General features: G+C 39.9%; 1 protein-coding gene across 23 annotated transcripts in view; it reads right to left on the bottom strand.

Annotated features, from left to right (window-relative positions):
* Window positions 1-17663, bottom strand: part of LPIN1 (lipin 1) — a 114226-nt gene that overhangs the window by 43515 nt on the left and 53048 nt on the right. For 18 of the 23 annotated variants that reach the window (XM_039530730.1, XM_039530729.1, XM_039530728.1 and 15 more), the window contains 5 exons: window positions 16583-16731; window positions 15437-15523; window positions 13252-13404; window positions 11907-12021; window positions 10742-10845 (listed from right to left, as the gene is read on the bottom strand). In XM_039530730.1, coding sequence (XP_039386664.1) covers window positions 10742-10845; window positions 11907-12021; window positions 13252-13404; window positions 15437-15523; window positions 16583-16731 — 608 coding nt within the window. The other 5 variants (XM_039530744.1, XM_039530747.1, XR_005596293.1 and 2 more) reach the window with 4 other exon arrangements.

The following is a 17663-nucleotide window of genomic DNA, read 5'->3' as shown; positions in this document are numbered from 1 at the left end:
AAGAATGGAACTGGCCACCAAATAATCAGAGAGAGAGAGGAAGTCAGAGCAGAGGCCTGGCGGCTTGTAACCACCAGAGGCAAGAGGTAACAGTGCATGCTATATGGCTGGAGACAGATAAGGATGGGAGGGCTGTGGCCACCAGAGAGAATATGAGTAAGAAGAATTCCACACAGCTAGAAGTTTCAAATTGATACCAGGTCCTCAGCGTGGGAACTATGGAAGATGCCTCTGAAGATGCAGCAAATCCAAGGGAATGGAGAGATATATGGGATACACATGGAAGGCAAGTTGGCCCAACCTATTAGAAAATCAAGCAAAGAGGTCTCCAACCATCCAAGGAAGAGAGATGATTGTTATTGGAGATTCAGTACTCAGAAGAATTGAAAGAACATTCTGCAAGGGACAGGTGGATGACAGGATGCTGTGCTGCCTTCCCACAGCCAAGACATGAGATGTTACTCTAAGATTGGATAGGCTTCTGAAGTCTATGGACAAGGATCCATTGGTGGTGGTTCATATTGGCACTAATGACATTACATTGCAGGATCTCACAGATAGTAGATGACTTCAGCGAACTCAGAAGTGTGCTGAAGAAGAATGTCTAAGTGATCTTCTCAGAGATTCTTCCTGTCCCACGAGCAGATGAAGATAGAAAGCAGAAGATTCTGGAAGTGAATCACGGATAGGTAATTGGTGTAGGGTTTTGTTTTTGTAGAATATTGGTCTATCTTCTGTGGTGACGGGGTTGTATAGTTTGGATGGCCTCTATCTCAGTAAAAGAGCGGCCAGTTTCCTCCAGGACAGGCTGAGTAGTAGTCAGGAAGGGTTAAACTAATAGCAAAAGGGAAGCGTAAAAAAAAGGAAGATAAGAACACTCAGCACAAAAGCAAGATGTTAAGAACAACATTAATCAAGGAACCAAAGGACATGAAGGGAAGAAATTCTTGAACTGCCTCTACACCAATGTTAGGAGACTGGGTAACAAAAAAGAATTGTATTTGCTGGACCATTAATATGGAGTCTTGGAGCACTGGGGAAGTTCCAGGAAATTGGAAGAAAGCTAATGTACCAATTTTTAAAAAGGGTAAACAAGGATGTACCAAGTAATTATAGGCCTGTCAACCTGACATTGACCCTGGCCTAGCTAATGGAGTAGCTGATACAAGACTCAAGGAGGATAATGTAATTAGTGGAACTCAACATTTAGAGAAAATAGGTCCTGTCAAACTGTCTCTTTTTTATGAGATAATGCATTTGGTTGACAAAGGTTAAAATGTTTATGTAATATATTTAGACTTCTGTAAAGCATTTGACCATGCTATTTCGACTGAAAAACAAGAATGATCCAAAATTAAGAAGGCACACATTAAACAGGTTAAAAACTGGCTAACTATAGGGCTCAAAATGTAACTACACATGGGGAAATTTATCGTCAATGGGGTTTGTTTCCAGTGGGGTCCCGCAGGATTGGTTCTTGGCTCTCCGCTATTTAATATTTTTATTAATGATCTGGAAGAAAATATAAAATCAGCACAAAGTTTGCAGGTGACACAAAAAAGGGGGGAGGGGTAAATTGGGGGCCCAGGCAAACAATATGTGTTTTAATACTGCTAAATGCAAATACATATTTGTAGGAATAAAGAATGTAGGACATATTTACAGGATTGGGGACTGTAGGGTGGGAAGCAGTGACAAAGAGATTTTGAGGTTCATGGTTGATAATCAGCTGAACATGAGCTTGCAGTGTGATGCTGTGGTCAAAACAGGATCCAATCCTTGGATGCATAAACAGGGGAATCGAGTAGGAGTAGAGAGGTTATTTTACCTCTGCATTTGGCATTGGTGCTGTTGGAATACTGTGTGAGATTCTGGTGCCCAGCGTTCAAGAAAGATGTTGATAAATTGGAGAGGGTTCAGAGAAGAGCCATGAGAACGATTAAAGGACTAGAAAACATGCCTTATAGTGATAGTCGCAAGGAGCTCAATCTATTTATTTTAACAAAAAGAAGGTTTAAGGGTGACTTGATTACAGTCTAAAAGTACCTATATGGGGAATAAATATTTAATAATAGACTCTTCAATCTGGAAGAAAAAGGTATAACACAATTCAATGCCTGGAAGTTGAAGCTATATAAATTTAGACTGGAAATAAGGTACAACTTCTTAATGGTGAGAGTAATTAGCCATTGGAACAATTGACCCAGGGTCCTGGTGGATTTTCCATCACTGACAATTTTTAAGTCAAGATTGGATACTTTTCTAACAGATCTGCTCTAGAAATTATTTTGGGGAAGTTCTATGGCCTGTGTTATGCAGAAGATCAGACTGGATGATCACAGTGGTGCCTTCTGGGCTAGGAATCTATGAATCCCATGTTAATGGTACCAATTTTAATAGGATTCTCTCCCTCCTCTGCCATAACTCTTCCAAAAGACAAAAACAAAAGCAGAAGTAATCCTCCCTGTTCCTCACCTGGTGCATTAAAGTTCAAAAACTATGTAAGAAGATTAAAAATCATGCAATTATAGAATCACTCGCTGAATTAAAGTCTCCCTTAGGATAGTTCAATAGTTAGGATGAAAATATAATTGTCAGTTACAGTTGTGTGAAGCTGAGTGGTAACCTTGACTTAGCTGCTTTGCTGTAACTGACATCAGAGTAAGGCCCTTGGTGTTTATTTTTGGAATACTTGTTAGTTATAAATCAAAAGACAAAACAGATATTGAGACAAAAATCAATGAAACTGGTTTTTTTGTGTTAAGTGATGTTCTAAAACAAACCTATTTGTTAAACAAATCAGTTTGAAAACATGACCTAGTTTCAGATGGCATGTTTCTTTTAACTGTCTTGAAAAAGGCTGTTTATATAATTGTGTAAAGAAATGTGAACTGTTCTATTCCATTTACATTTCTTTGTTCCAAAATGTATTCTCCTTGTTAAGATTCCAGTCGACAAGGAAAAGCAGACATCGCGGTTACTTTACAATTGTGAAACTTTAACCCACAAAACCCATTCAGAAAACACAAAATGAGTCACAGGAAGGGGCCACTTGCTTGCAAAACTCATTAAAAGCAAGGCAAGGCAAAATGGATTTCCTGTATCAATAAATAGAGTGCTGGCAGTACACTGAACACCTGACATAGCTATAGGCTTGGAAACCATATGAAAGTGTAGCCATTAGAAAACTGAGAACTGTTAGCAACTCTCCAAGCCCCAGTTCAGCAAAGCATTTAGGCATGTTCTTAGGTTCTGATGAAGTCCATGGGACTTAAGTATATTGTTAAATTCTTTGCTGAAATGCCTAACCAAGCCTTTTTTGAAAACCGATTCATGTGGTATTATGGAGCTGTATACCTTACTTCAGAGGGGTGAGCTGCTATATGGTTTTCTAATTCTATGGACAAATTAGGAGGGTATTGTACTTAATTAAGATTTAAATGTAACGGCACCTGTAACTTTCCTCAGCTGGTTGCAATAACCTCTTAGACACTTGAAAAACAGATTTGTCCTTGACCAGTTTTATCCTTTCCTATTTGGCAAACCAGACGTAAAGGGCTTGTTCACCTCTCTCATGCAATGATCTCAAAGCAAAGCCTGGCATGATTTCAGGCAAAATGCTTTCAAGCCAAAGCCTGAGCCCAGGGCCTGCCTCGAGTAGCCGGGCTCAGGACTGAACCAATGTGCAGGGATGAGAAGGGAACATTCTACCTCTCAGGCCCCAGAGCAGTTATATGGGCACTTAAATTGTAACACAATGTGCCTCTCCCTGCTCCTGCACCCATTGTTCTCATGCTAGATTGAATGGCTCACGTAGCCTTTGCAGGCCCTTCTGCAGCCCCCTCCCAAGCAGGACAAGAGGATCTTGTAGCACCATTCCCTATGTGACGCCACAGCAGGAGCCACAACAAAGCTGGGAGGGCCAGGGGAAGGAAAGGGGCAATATCCTGGGTGATCACCTACACTCAGCCCTTCCCTTGCACAGCTGAAATGCATTATGGCCAAGGAAACCCTAAGGGCTGTAGTCAGCTGTACTAGATGTCAGCATCACTCGTGTGCATTTTCAAAGCCATATCTTTACTGTGGCTATACACACAGAGAAGGCCTTTTAAAATGGTGCCCAGTGCTTATATTTGGTCCTGAATATTGAACAAAGTAGTTTCTTGTATTTGGTTTTACATCTTGCAAAAATCTCTCCCAAGGTATTTGGTGCCATTTGCAAAGCACATTAAGCACTCCAGCTGTCTAGACCTATATATTTAAAGGGAAATGGTCCTTCTTCCATTTCAGCACCAAGAGGCTGTTTTAAGTGCGTAGCTCCTCTGAAAGTTTGTTACCTCAAACTTTTTATGCATCCTTTGTTCACAGGATATCCCAGGAGCAATACAAAGGTGAAGGTGTCATTTCTGTGATTATTAATTTTAAAAGTGCCCTTGTTTCAAACCCATCTCCAGAACTTTAGGGTAAACTTTTCCACAGGTCAAAGCTTCACAGACAATAGAGAGGCCTAGTGCTGCTGTGAGTGTGGGCTGCCCAAACATGGCTCTTTTCACAATTTTGAACTGAACTTCAGCTGCTGTAGAACCTTCTTAACTCCAAACATTTTTATTTTTTAATCATCAACTAATGCCAGCTTGGTAGCATTGAGAACTGATTGTCATTATTTGCTCAGCAAATCCAGCAGAGGGAGCACAATGCATATTTTGTGGTCTCATAAATAGCAGCAATTTTTCTTGTCTATTTCTCAGCAATGGACTGGAAAACAAAACAAACCTTACTGTGCAGTTCTGGTCCCATCACAGCCAATGACAGCACTCCTATTGCCTTCACTGGGACATGACCAGACCCTTATGTATCCAGGGTCTCATTCAAACCTGAAGGATGTGAGTTGGAAACCCAGACCCAGATTTTGAGGTCAAACTGAGCTGTGCTCAGGCCCAGACTTGAGGAGAGGGGGGATGGATGGGGCCAGAGGAACAAAAAGCTGGCGTTAGGCCTTTGCAGCTCTCGAATTTTGGGTCAAGCCGTGCAGGCCTTTTTGGTCCCTGCAGTAAAGTTAGCATCAGAGTTGCTCTAATGTCTGCCTGGCTGATCCAGGCCCTAAACTGCTTTTTGACAGCCAGGAATAGTGGGAGAACAGAGGCACTCTGGCCAGGCCATCTTCAATGGCATCTTCCATAAGCTTTGGCTCACGGGCTCTCTGTGATGCCACACGGTGAATACTACAAATGCTGGACATAACACTGGGTAACCCTGATAAAAGACAAGCAATTACTAATGGACACAATTATCACACAACACAATATTCTTTCAAGTTACCCAAAAGACACAAGGCCAAAGCTGACTATTTTTAAGATGTCTCAGAATTGAAATGACAGAAAATTATTTTTCAGCTCTTTGCATTTATTACAATATATCTTTAACGTCTTTGCATTCAGCGCATCAAAATGAGGCGTTACAATGATTTCCATCAGTGCACTAGACAGAGCAAATCCTGTATATAAATAGAAATAGAAATGATGAGCCAAACCAAAAAATAAAATAAAAAATTCCCCCAATCCCAAAAGTTGTCAATACATTTTAGCTTCAATATAACTGATGAGATGCATATATTATCCTCCCCCTCCTCCGACCACCCATGTTGAGTGGGATAATCATCAGATTCATGAAAATAAACAATAGGTCACCACTGCATAGTCTAGTTTATAACATGTCTATTGTAGCAATAGAGCACATTGTGGTTTGGGTGTCTGTATTTGCACTATAGTTAGCAAAAAATATTCTCTCTGTAACAGAAACCACCATTAAACTGAAAGCAGGCAACATTTTTCTTTCACAGAAAGAATAAGAATTCCTTTAACCATTCCACTTTGTTCTTTATGAATGAATAATCCAATTTAAAGATGTCTGCATACAACTGCCTGACCGTCAAAGCCAAATATAGTGTACTTAAAAAAATATTTTAAAATGAAGCAAAATCTTTTGTTGCTAACAGAACAAGCTTTTGATTTTCCAAACTGTTCTCCCCATGAGCCAATTTAATAAATATTAGCTAAGAGTGAAATGCAACTGTGTGTGTTTATACAGCTACAGTCAAACTTCAACAGAGCACAGTGTCCCATAGTGTAATAGGGTCTTCAAACTGAAATGGTTCAAATCAGCTACTCATTTACACTGCCATTTTGTTTCCAATACTAAAAGGTGATTAAAACTGGATTCACTGCTTATTGGCACATCAGCAACTAAACACTATGGACCTGCCTTTCAGATGTGTTTCGCTCTGGGTCAGATCAATGGGAGCTCCAGTTGCTCAGCTCTGAAAGTACTCCAGGCCTGAAGTACTGCAGGAGGGTAACTGAACTGAGTGCATCTTATCAAGTGGCTGGGAATTTTTTATATCATAAATGCACTACAAGAGGCCATTAGCAAAATAAATACGGACAAGCTATGGCTAATATGTTCATCCAGTAATTCAACAGTTAATGACAGGAGGTAATAAATAATATCTACAAAGAATATTTCATAGTTTCATACAGCTTAAGGCCAGCAGGGGTCATTAGATCATCCACCCTGACTTCCTGTATATCACAGGCCATTAAATTTTACACCCCTGTATTGAGACCAGTAACTTGTATTTGGCTAAAACATATCTTTCAGAAAGGCATTCAGCCTTGATTTCAAGATATCAAGAGATGGAGAATCCACACCCCACTGTTAAAAAATTGTGCCTTATTTCCCATTTGAATTTGTCTGGCTTCAGTTTCCTGCTGTTGGTTCCTGTTTTCCTTTCTCTGCTAGATTAAAGACCCCTTTAATATCCAGCATTTTCTCCTCCTGATGGTACTCATATGCTTCAATTAAATCACCTCTCAATCTTCTTTTTGCTAAACTAAACAGACTAAGCTCTTCAAGTCTCTCACTCTCAGGCATTTTTTCCAGACCCTGAATCATTTTTGTAATTCTTTTCTGAACCCTCTCCAATTTTTCAACATCTTTTTAAAATGTGGTCATCAAAACCTGTATGACATATTGTAGCATTGGTCTCACTCAGGCTTTATACAGAGATAAAAATCACATCACTACTCCTAATCCCTGCCTTATACAGCCAAGAGTCACATAATATAAATTAAAGCCTGGTTGTACTTACAGACATGACTCTCTTAAATTGGCACCCTGAGGCCCACACTGACAGTCTCTCAGGGACTCAATACCAAATTTGTTCAGTTTACAATAAAAAATATATATTTGTTTTTGTTTAAAACTGCCAGCCCTGCATACTTGACCTAAGAACTGGAAGTCAAAATGTGTTTTTCCTCCTTGTGCACTCATTCTGACGTAACTACAGCATACATGCAGCTGTAATATTCTTCTCCTGGGTCAGAGATCCAGTGATGCTGCACAAGAAGGAAAGACTTTGGGCACTTGTGTAAATGATTACTCAAGATGCAGGGCAATGTGAATTGGCCCCTTGACTTTAGCATCCAAAATAAGTGCGTATGCAGGGCCAGCAGTTAGAAAATCGATATTCTGGGGCACCAATCTATTTCCCACTGCCAGTGGCAAAACTTCCATTGAGTTAAATCAGGAGCAGGGTCTAGCCTTTCCTTTTAAACTGAGCAATTTTGATATGGGAGAAACTGAAATACACTAAACATAGAATCCCATGATGCCATTTTCAGAAAACAATTATGCTTTGGACATACCACCCAGCCAAATATCTTTAAAAATAAAAAAGATAATCAGTTTACTATTTATCTCCAAGCACAAATGTTTTGATCATTTGGTATATGGCCAGTTGAAGTTACAATTTAAAGCAAAGTACTGCAGTACATTATTTGAAAAATGTTCTCAAATGATCTGCAATATTGACCCCAATGCACACAGTTAAAATTTAAGGCATTAAAAAGTAAGTAACATAACAGAGCAGTACATACAATCAGTGTCTGTGCAAATGAGAAAAGACGTTTTCAGGTATAGAACTGAACGTGAAAAGGAAGATTTCACTGATGCCAAAGATGGCCAGATGTACTGCAGAGCACACAAAACTGAAAAAATGCTGCAAGGTGAAATCATGAGATGCATCCTTAACCAGCAGCAAGTTCACGTTAGCCATAGAAAATGTTTCACAAAATACTTTTCAGTTCTGACAAATCCCTTGAAGCTGTCAGCTCCAGCAAAATGCAACTCTGTGCAATCAATGGGTAAAATCTTGACCTTATTGGTGACAACAGGAGTTTTGCTATTTACTTCAACAGGGCCAGGATTTCAGTTGAATTCTTCCACTTGTATACTTACACTGTACCTTAATCCAAATGGACTGCCTTTGGAGTAAGCTACTGCTCAAGGTGAGTAGGGATGACAGAATCAGATACAATATTTTTATTTCCCTTACTTTCAATTTACAGTGTGCATTATTTATTTCCCAGGAAAAAAGAGCCAATTTAAACCAGCTAAAGTTTTGGCCCAATAACTCTTATATAATCCTATGTTTATTTGGGAGGGGATTACTGTCTGTTCTTTTAAATGAGAGATTTTTAATTTGACAGAGGTCGTGTCAGGGTGTTGAAACCCTGCCCTTCCCATCCTGCTAACTGGAAGGGGGTTCTGGCTAGATGGGAAGATGGTTCATGGCAGACATGGTGAGGAAAAGGCTGAGAACCACTGGTGGGTTTTTTTAACGAAACCTTATAGTATTTTTGACTGAAAAGCAGTATCATTGCACTTGTAATTGATCTTTTTTAATAAGACTGTTGCACATTTTGAGCATGTTGGCTGAGAAGTTGGAAGCCCCACTCTCATGCCTAGTTACTGGAAATGTGACTTTAAGCATGGAAACACAGTTCCAAATTTGCTTTTAACAAAATGAATACAATGCTCACAATAGCACAGATTCCAGCTGATCTATCCAAGGCAAAAACCAAGCTGTGTCTTTTAAATATACGATAACCAGTCCTTTGAACAAGAGGCTGTAGATGCATTTAAGATGAGGACGGATGAATATCCTGGTTTTCAAAAGGTGGTAGTGGTTCCCTCCAGTACGTGAACTGACTGTAGGTATCAGAACAAGGGAAGTCTGAAGAATGGCTTCTTTTCAGCAAAGGAAACAGGTGATCGACCACCTCACAGAGTCTGACGTAACTGGGGGGAAAAATTACTGTTTAAATCATCTCTGATTTTTTATTTTGATTTAAAAATAAAGTTGCCCAGCCAAGGCTCTAGGCACCCTATTGCACGTTACCAACACAATTTAAAGCTCATCTGCATGAAATGATCAGTCCAACCAGCCGGCTTCCACCCCTTCACCGGCATTCCTTTTGAGCAGTGATGTTCAAAGGGTTATGTGTTGGAAAGCAGAGTTTACCACTGTTCATTTTGGAAATAGTTAGGTGAGGAAGCCCACATAAAAAATTATTGATTAAAAAAAAAAACAACCATTAAGGCCCAGATTTTCAAAAGTGACTAGTAATTTGGGATTTCTTCTTTTCTGGGTCCCCAACTTGAGACATCCTAAAGAGGCTTCATTTTTTCAAAAGAGCTGAGTACTCACTCTCTGACAGTCTGGCTCCTTTCAGGTGTCTCAAGTGGAGAACCCAAGACTGCAGGCACCCAAAAATCATTAGTCACTGTTAAAAATTTGGACTAAAATGTTTATGAGGTTTCAGTATCTCAAACCATATTCTTTCCACCTGGCTGACTCACTGCAGCATCCTGACATTTATTGTTCCATCACGTTGTAACAATCCCTTTACTGTTCCAGGGCTGCTCACGTGCAGTGACTGTAGCATGATAACTATACACACTATTTCTTTTATTTCCCCTTCTATCTGTGACTATATAAAATGATTTTTTTAAATGTGTTTGTTACCTGCTGCAAACCTCTGTGTACCTCTCAGATATTTAAGAGTACTAACCCTCACTCACACTAGTGAGCAGTTACTCACACAAATAGTGTTACTGAGTCAATGGGAATGCTCTAGTGAATAACTGTCCACATACGAATACAAGGTTCACATTCTGGCTCATATATACTAAGAGAATTAAAGGGACACAAATTTAAATCTACATTTGTCTGATTTTTTTCTATCCACTATTGTTACCAGTTTATCCTTAGGGTCCTATAACTGAAAGAAAAAAATATAGTTATTTATATTTTTTCAGGGCCTGATTGTAGAACCCTGCTCATGTGAGTAGTTCTGTTGACTGTAATGGGACATCTAGTGCATGCAAGTGCTTCCAAAAATCAAGCTTTCAGTTTGTTTAAACTCTGGAAAATTCCCATTAACTGCAGTTGGACAGGGATGTGTATAGCCACTTTTAGCAGTGCCCACTATATAGTTAGTTTCAGCTTTTGTTTGCTCAAATCTTTCACATAGAAACCCTGAAACTTTAAAGAAAGAATTATTTAAAGATCACAAAAAATGGCAGAGGGACTTGGGAAACTACATTTAACTTATTTTTTAAACTGACTGCATTAGAATTGGACAGCATCCCTGTAAGTGAATAAAATAAACCTTTTTTTTAATTGCTGGCTCAGTGAGTATCTTTCTTGTTAGCTCAAATAATGGCAAGTGGAGACTTGGTATCAACGTAATCAAATGTTATATCAATCCATACATTTCATTTGAAACAGTTAGAGGAAACCTTTGCTAAAACAGAGCCAAATAAATCCTTGGTGTAACTCTCATCATCAACCGGGTAATGAATTTGGCCCATAAAGTGTTCAGGACAAATTACTACTTACGATGAGATGTTGGTTTTTGCATGCTCTTGTATAAGTTCTCCTTTGGGATTAACTGTGAATATTCTGTTTAAAGAGACCCCCACTTGCTTGTAGGAATAAACATCCTGGCAAGGAAAGAAAAAACTTAACTTAAAAAAAAAATAAACCGCACTTCTGCCTTTGCACAATACATTTTATTCTTTATAAAATGTATAGAATACAGATATAGAATATATAGCGCAGACGAATGTATAAAGAATATTGAAGTGCAAAGTATTGGCACTGAATATACGTGTGTTATCCTGCATCTGAAGCTCTCATGGCATGTTACTAACATTAACTAAGCCTAACAAAATCCATAGGAACTAAGGGCTTGTCTACATGGTGCATTAGTGTGCACCAGAGAAGTGTAAATTCTTGTCGTCACCAGCATGTCACACATTTAGTGGCCCATGTGGACCCTGATGGCATGTACTAGAAGTTCCCTAGCGCATATTAACATAGTGTTGTTTGTAACATGTGTTCCATTAACGTTCACTAGGGACCTTTTAGTGTATGGCAGCAAGATCCAGGTGGGCCAGTTAGCATGCTACACATTAGAATTTCCTCCCCACTGGTGCGCGCTCACGCACCGTGTAGACAAGCCCCAAGTTATCATACTGTTAGAGGAGATTAAACAGACACAGGGGTACAATTTTCAAAAGTGGCTAAATCCCACTGACTTTCACCTGCCAAATTTTGCCTCCGTTTATACTACAGCAACTCCGTGTTGCTCACTGTGGTTGTGCTGTGTGAATGAGAGTGGAATTTGGACACACATTTCTAACAACGCCGAAGAAAGGCAATGTTTTCAGTGTTTTCAAACAACTTTACAGATTTTAAATACAGTTAGGTGGTCAACCACCTGGGATTGCTGGGACTGCTAACTTATGCAAATACATGTCTTCACTGCTACCTTGCCCTCCATGTTTGTCTCTTTATTCACCTAGTGAATATCATCTACATCCTAAACTGTGAAATCGATGAGGGAGAGACTGACTTTACATTATTTGTTTTTACAGGGCCTAATAAAATGTGGCCTTAATTCCTATTTGAGGTCCTGAGGCATTACCACAAAAGAAACACTGAACAACAACAGCAGCACTTTTGCACTTCATAGTGAAAAATAATCACAGCTATTACTTACGGCAGGTCTATTTCCAAAGGCAGCATAAAAGGGTTCTGTGTTCGGATGAAACAAATGTTTGATGTCTGTCAGACACTGAACTTTAAATTTTTCTGGCTTCTTTTCTATCACTTCCCTAAAATAAAAAGGAGGTATTTCACGTACATCCACTGTTTTATTTTTATTTTATACATTTCATCTAGTCAGATTCTAGCACCGAAAACCTCCATGCAACTTCATTTAGAAGCCAGGGCGCCTATTAAATGTAAATGTTTGTACAGATAAAGTTCAAAGTAAAAACAAGCCTCCTAAAGGGAGCTTTTATTAAAAACTGTGTGGTAAAGATATAGCTACTAACCAAGGGTAATGAATTATAGACAGCAGTTTCTAAATAAAGATGTATGGTAAATGTAATGCAATGATATAAAATGCCTTACTGAAAACTGCAGAATGGGTCAATAGATTATAATGGCCTTCCCTTTGTATAGCTTCTCTATGCTCTCTCTGGGATTTAAATTTCACCATGTACCAGATCCAAAGGACTACCTTCAAGTAAGCTGCTTCTACTGGTGAGGTCATCCATCAATGACAATTAGAGGTAGGTAAAGACAAAGGCATCTTCTAATTCTCTTTAGTGCTTCATTACAGAATAATGAATAGAGGAGCCAGTTCATCTCTGGGCTGCAGCCCTTTCACAAATGCCTCTCTTGCCAAACCGGTGACAGAGTTGTCCCCGAGGGAATTCCCATGACATAGAGAGAATCCTGCACGGTGCAGAGTTGGTGCAGCTGGCCCTGCACCATTCCCCATAGCAGACCCCAGCCCAGGAGCACATATAGGGAATGCTGCCAGGGAAACAGAGGCAAGGCTGGAGTGCTGTTGGACTCTGGCTATTTGCAGCTGTATGGGCAGAGCCACAGGCAGGCAAGTACAAGCTAGGCCAACCTTCAGGTAGCTCTAACCTGTATCAGGAGTTAGAATCATAGAATATCAGAGTTGGAAGGGACCTCAGGAGGTCATCTAGTCCATATATCTAGTCATATAAAACACTGTCTGACAAACATTGCACAATGATTGCCATTAAAAAGTCAGCATTCATGAAGGTATTGATAACAGGAAATATCCATGGTAACTGTAGTGAACAGGTGGCATCTGCTAGCAAATGCTGAATTTTTAATGGCTACCACTGTAAAATGAGACCTGTCTTAAGTAACCATCTAAGATACTAGCAAACTTTGGTTACCTACTAGAGGTTGGTCTTCAGTGAAAGGCTGCACCAACTCCTATTAGAAACTCTGAGAATAATTTAAAGTGGTCACATAAGAGGTGAATTTTGTATTGGGTACAAGCTACTATCTAACGATACCTGTGAAAGGCTGAGAACAAGCTGCTTGGACTTAACAACACAGGTCCTTGAGGTAGCACTGTTCCTCGTTCGTTGACCCAGTGCAAATATCCTCTGGTCATGTCTGCCATTCCTATAGCACGTGCCGAGCAATACAGAAATTTGTACCCGTTTCTATTACACAAACAAACAAACCAGGAAGAAATTACTTTTATAATAAAGTGAACATTTTCACAATCGTGATATTTTATTTGCCTAGGACATAAGCCATCACTATTAGAAATTCAGATCTTTAACCTCTTTACCCCATAAGAACTCACAAATTATTACTAAGGAGTGAAAACATTAGAAGCTACACACCAAAAATTTGCACAGCTCCAATGAATTCACTGATTTATACCAGTAGAAGAGAATCTATATCAGAGATTTGTATGGCCTCCATGTAAAATCTGGCTGTGTGTATTTGCATGATATCCCTCATCATTTATTGAAATGAGTCCTCTTAAGAAGAGATATTATGCATCCAGCAACAATGTTGCATCAACCTTACTTTAAATGTAACGCACCTGTGGGGCTTTGTGATAGCAAAGGGTTGGTTTTGTATGCCTGAACTTCTTCAAACATGTGTAAGTTTGGAGCTCAAGACCTAACAGGAGATAATTTCTGGCTTGGTACTGAAATAGAGGTTTTATCAGAAGTCACAGGATATTCACAGACAACTATTTTCCAGATATCATCTTAACAGGTTCTAGTGATCGTAGGACCAGATTATGATACTCTTAGTCTGGTTTAATAGCACGTTACTCCACAAGCCCAGTAATAGGACTGTCCATGAAGTAAAGTAAGTACTATTAAATATGAGTAAGGGGCATTAAATTTCACCCTTAGACATTTATATAGGGCCAGTCTATGATATCTGGATGCTCTATAATTAATTTAGTAATTTAACAGGAAAACCCAAATTTATGGCCATTAAAGTTCTAATAGCTGCCTCCAGTGGTAGACTTAACAATGCTAATTTCTAAAATAAAAAAAAAATCTCTTCAAAAACTATTATTTTCAAATACAAGTAAGAGTTTATTCACGGAACAAAACACCTTTTGCCATGTGAGCTTTCAGATTGTATTGATCTTGCTCTGTGTGGCTCAAAAACTCTCTCACCAAGATTGTCCAATGAAAGGTATTGCCTCACCCACACTCTCTAAGTGACCTTGTATAGTCATTTATACCTATTTAAAGAAAGAGTCAGGCCCAATGTCTCTGTCATATTTTAGATTACATCATCCATAATTTAGAATACCCATGGAAAACAAAAGTAACAAAGTTGAACACAACCCCTGCCCACGGAACAAATCAAATCAATCAAATGGACAATTGTGCCTTGAATCTGAGGATCTTCACACATTTAACGGTAATCTGAACATATATATAATAATAATGAAGAATGAAGAAACATAGCAATGAACATAACAAAAATGCCACCAGTAGTAAATGGGGAACAATCAAGTCACCCTTATTTTTGTAAAAAATAAGTTTAAGTCAACATGTGTGTGAATGTTAGTATATGATGAAATATCTCCTTCCATCCAATCCCACATCAAAGCATCCTTCTTGCTGTCCAGCACAAATTTAAGCTCCATGTGACATTCCTAAAACTGAATTCCTAATCTTTCCCCACCAAGTCCTTATCCCATTCCCTGTTTTCTTCATCACCATGGACAAAGCCCACTATCCTCTCAGTCCCTAAGGCTTGGTGTCATCTTTGATTCTCCCTTGATGCACAATTCCAGGCTGTCTAAATCTTGTCACTTCTTACAGGAGAACATCTCAAAGCTCCAGCCTTTTGTCTATGCAGGCTGCCAAGCTCTTGTCAAGGCCCTTATCTTGCATTTTGACTACCATAATCTTCTCTCTGACACTGATGCCATCAACATTCCCTCCCCCATCAGCTCTTTGCATCCCTCTACAGGTTCTCCCTTCATCACTGCATCAAGCACAAGCTTCTTGTCCTCACTGTTAAGGTCCTTCACCATTTATCCTGATCCTACTTATGCTGTCCAATTTCCTGTTGTGAGTGTCATATACCCATTTCTTATATTCACCATTCTTGTAAATAGTTGCTAGGACACCTGGAGCTGTGAACAGGCATCTGGTTTTGCATTTAAATTCAGAGAAATTAACACAAAGAGATTTGCTGAATACTTACTGGCTCACTTTATGGTACAACTTTGCAATCCCTTGGTGCGTCCAATCCTTGCCAAGAGTGGGCAAAATATGGCCTAAAGTATCCGACCTGAATAAAGATAGGGAAAAACAGAGCAAATGCACTGCAAGAAATAACTTCCAAAGAAGAGGCAGAAGCCATTTTAAATGTTTTTTTAAGGAAAGGGTGGTACTGATACATGCCCTCCTAAGCATTCATTTGGCTAGCAGAGTGGGCTGATAGTCTTTTGGCTAACGCACTGGCCTGAGATTCAAGAGAGCAGGGGTTTAGTCCAAGTTATGGCACAGATCTTCTGTGTGACCTTGGCTAATAACTTAATCCCTCTGGTCCAGACCATCAAAGGCATCTAGCGCCCATTGATTTCACTGGGAGTTAGGCTCCTACATTCCCTTGAGGATCTGTGCCTTTGGGCCTAAGTTCACCATCTATAAAATGGGGGAAATAGCTTTACTGGTTCTAGTGGCATTCCCCATTGTAAGTGTAATTAATTTAGTATCACTGTTTATGCTATGTAGCATACAGAGGCCCCAGCCAAGACAGAGGGCTCCACCGTGAAAGGGATTTCACAGCCACAATCAGACAGTCCCTGTCTTGACAAGCCCACAATCCAAAGAGAAAAGACAGCATGTACCATGGTGGTGGGATGGGAAACAAACAGAGGCACAAAGTGGTGAAGTGGCATAGTCAATACCCAATCAGCTCAGTGGCAGATATAGACCCCAGATCCCCTGACTCCTATTCTGGTATCCTGTCCACTAAATCACACTGCCTTGTCCCACAGGATTAGCTCTGGAATGTATCATCTCTCTAAAACCAGAATGAACATCACTCCAGCGTGGGTGGAGATGGGACAATGAATTCATTAAAGGTGCACAGATACTACAGATAAGCACCACAGGAGAGCCTGTAAGTAAACAGATCTACAGCATGGCACATACCAGCCTTTAACAATTCAGTCAGTGTAATAGCAGCCCCCTACATTTTTTGCTTCATTGGAAAAGCAGGTTAAACTTGAAAATTCAAAGTCTGAACATGATGGTCCCTTGCCCCAATCCTACATCAATAACGATTTTTTGAGCCTGGAGATATTACCTGGTAAGTAAAATCTTGCCCCGTTTGTCAGCTTACCTTGTGATAGTTCCATCGATGTCAGAAATAATAACCTTGTCATCCCAATTCCACAAGTAGATGGTGCCTTCACAGCGGCACGTGCCTTGATATTGTGTCGTAACACTAAAGATCACATCATTAGGGCCATTCTTGAGCTTTAGACTTTTCTGTGAAACATTACACGCAAGATTAAACTGTGCAGGTGAAATGGGCAAAACAGTATAAATGCAAATGGGAGGATAATTGCTTTCGGCACGTGTTAATCCCCTTCCTGTCATGGGACTATCTACTGAATAATGGAAGCAGAGTTTGGCTGCAAGGGCCATGCTGTGCCCTTGATTCATAAGCTGAATTAAAAGCAATAAGGAGTTCTGCTTTGCAATCAGTGGCATGGTATGGCCTGAAGTGTTCATGGCAGCCAAAAACAGATTTGGCTTCAAGCCCCTGCAAAACTACTGCATCTGAAAAATAAGTCCCGCTGGCTTTGTATACCCCTGCTCTCAATTTGTTACACAATACGACCAATAAACCATATCTGTTTCTTAAGGCAAATTCTAGACCTCTTGCCAACTACAGAGAACATTCTCTCATTTAGCCACCTAGGAGTGGTGAGCTGCCTAATATTGTATTCAACAAGTGTGTTTACTTCTGAAAATTAATTAGCGCTGTGTGTGGATGTGAGAAAATGCATTTTCCTAAATAGCCAAATTTTCCAAATCAAATATTAATGCCCTGGGCTTGAACAGCAACAGCTTTGTTTATCAGCAGTAGTCACAACACCTCTGTGCAGAGGAACTGAAACTAATATGGTCCTGGTCACACTAACTTCATAAACAGCTCTTTTAGAAGCTGCTATCTTGTGTGTGTGCGCGCGCATGTGTGAGGGGGAGAGAGAGAGAAGAGAAATACACACACACGTCTGTATGCATGTGCGCGCACACACACACACAGAGCGTCTAGCCCCTTTAAGCCAGGTAAAAGAGCTGGAGCAGCATAAAGGAGCCTTAAACACCTCCTTTCCAGCTGGTGGAGGACTCTTCTTGTGCACAACAGCCATAAGGCTGTCCTCTGAGGACTCCCTTAAAAACTTGGCATAGGG

The sequence above is a fragment of the Mauremys reevesii genome, linkage group 3 (genome assembly GCF_016161935.1).
Source record: "Mauremys reevesii isolate NIE-2019 linkage group 3, ASM1616193v1, whole genome shotgun sequence".
Lineage (NCBI taxonomy): Eukaryota > Metazoa > Chordata > Testudines > Geoemydidae > Mauremys > Mauremys reevesii.
This window is presented reverse-complemented; position numbering and strand designations above follow the sequence as displayed.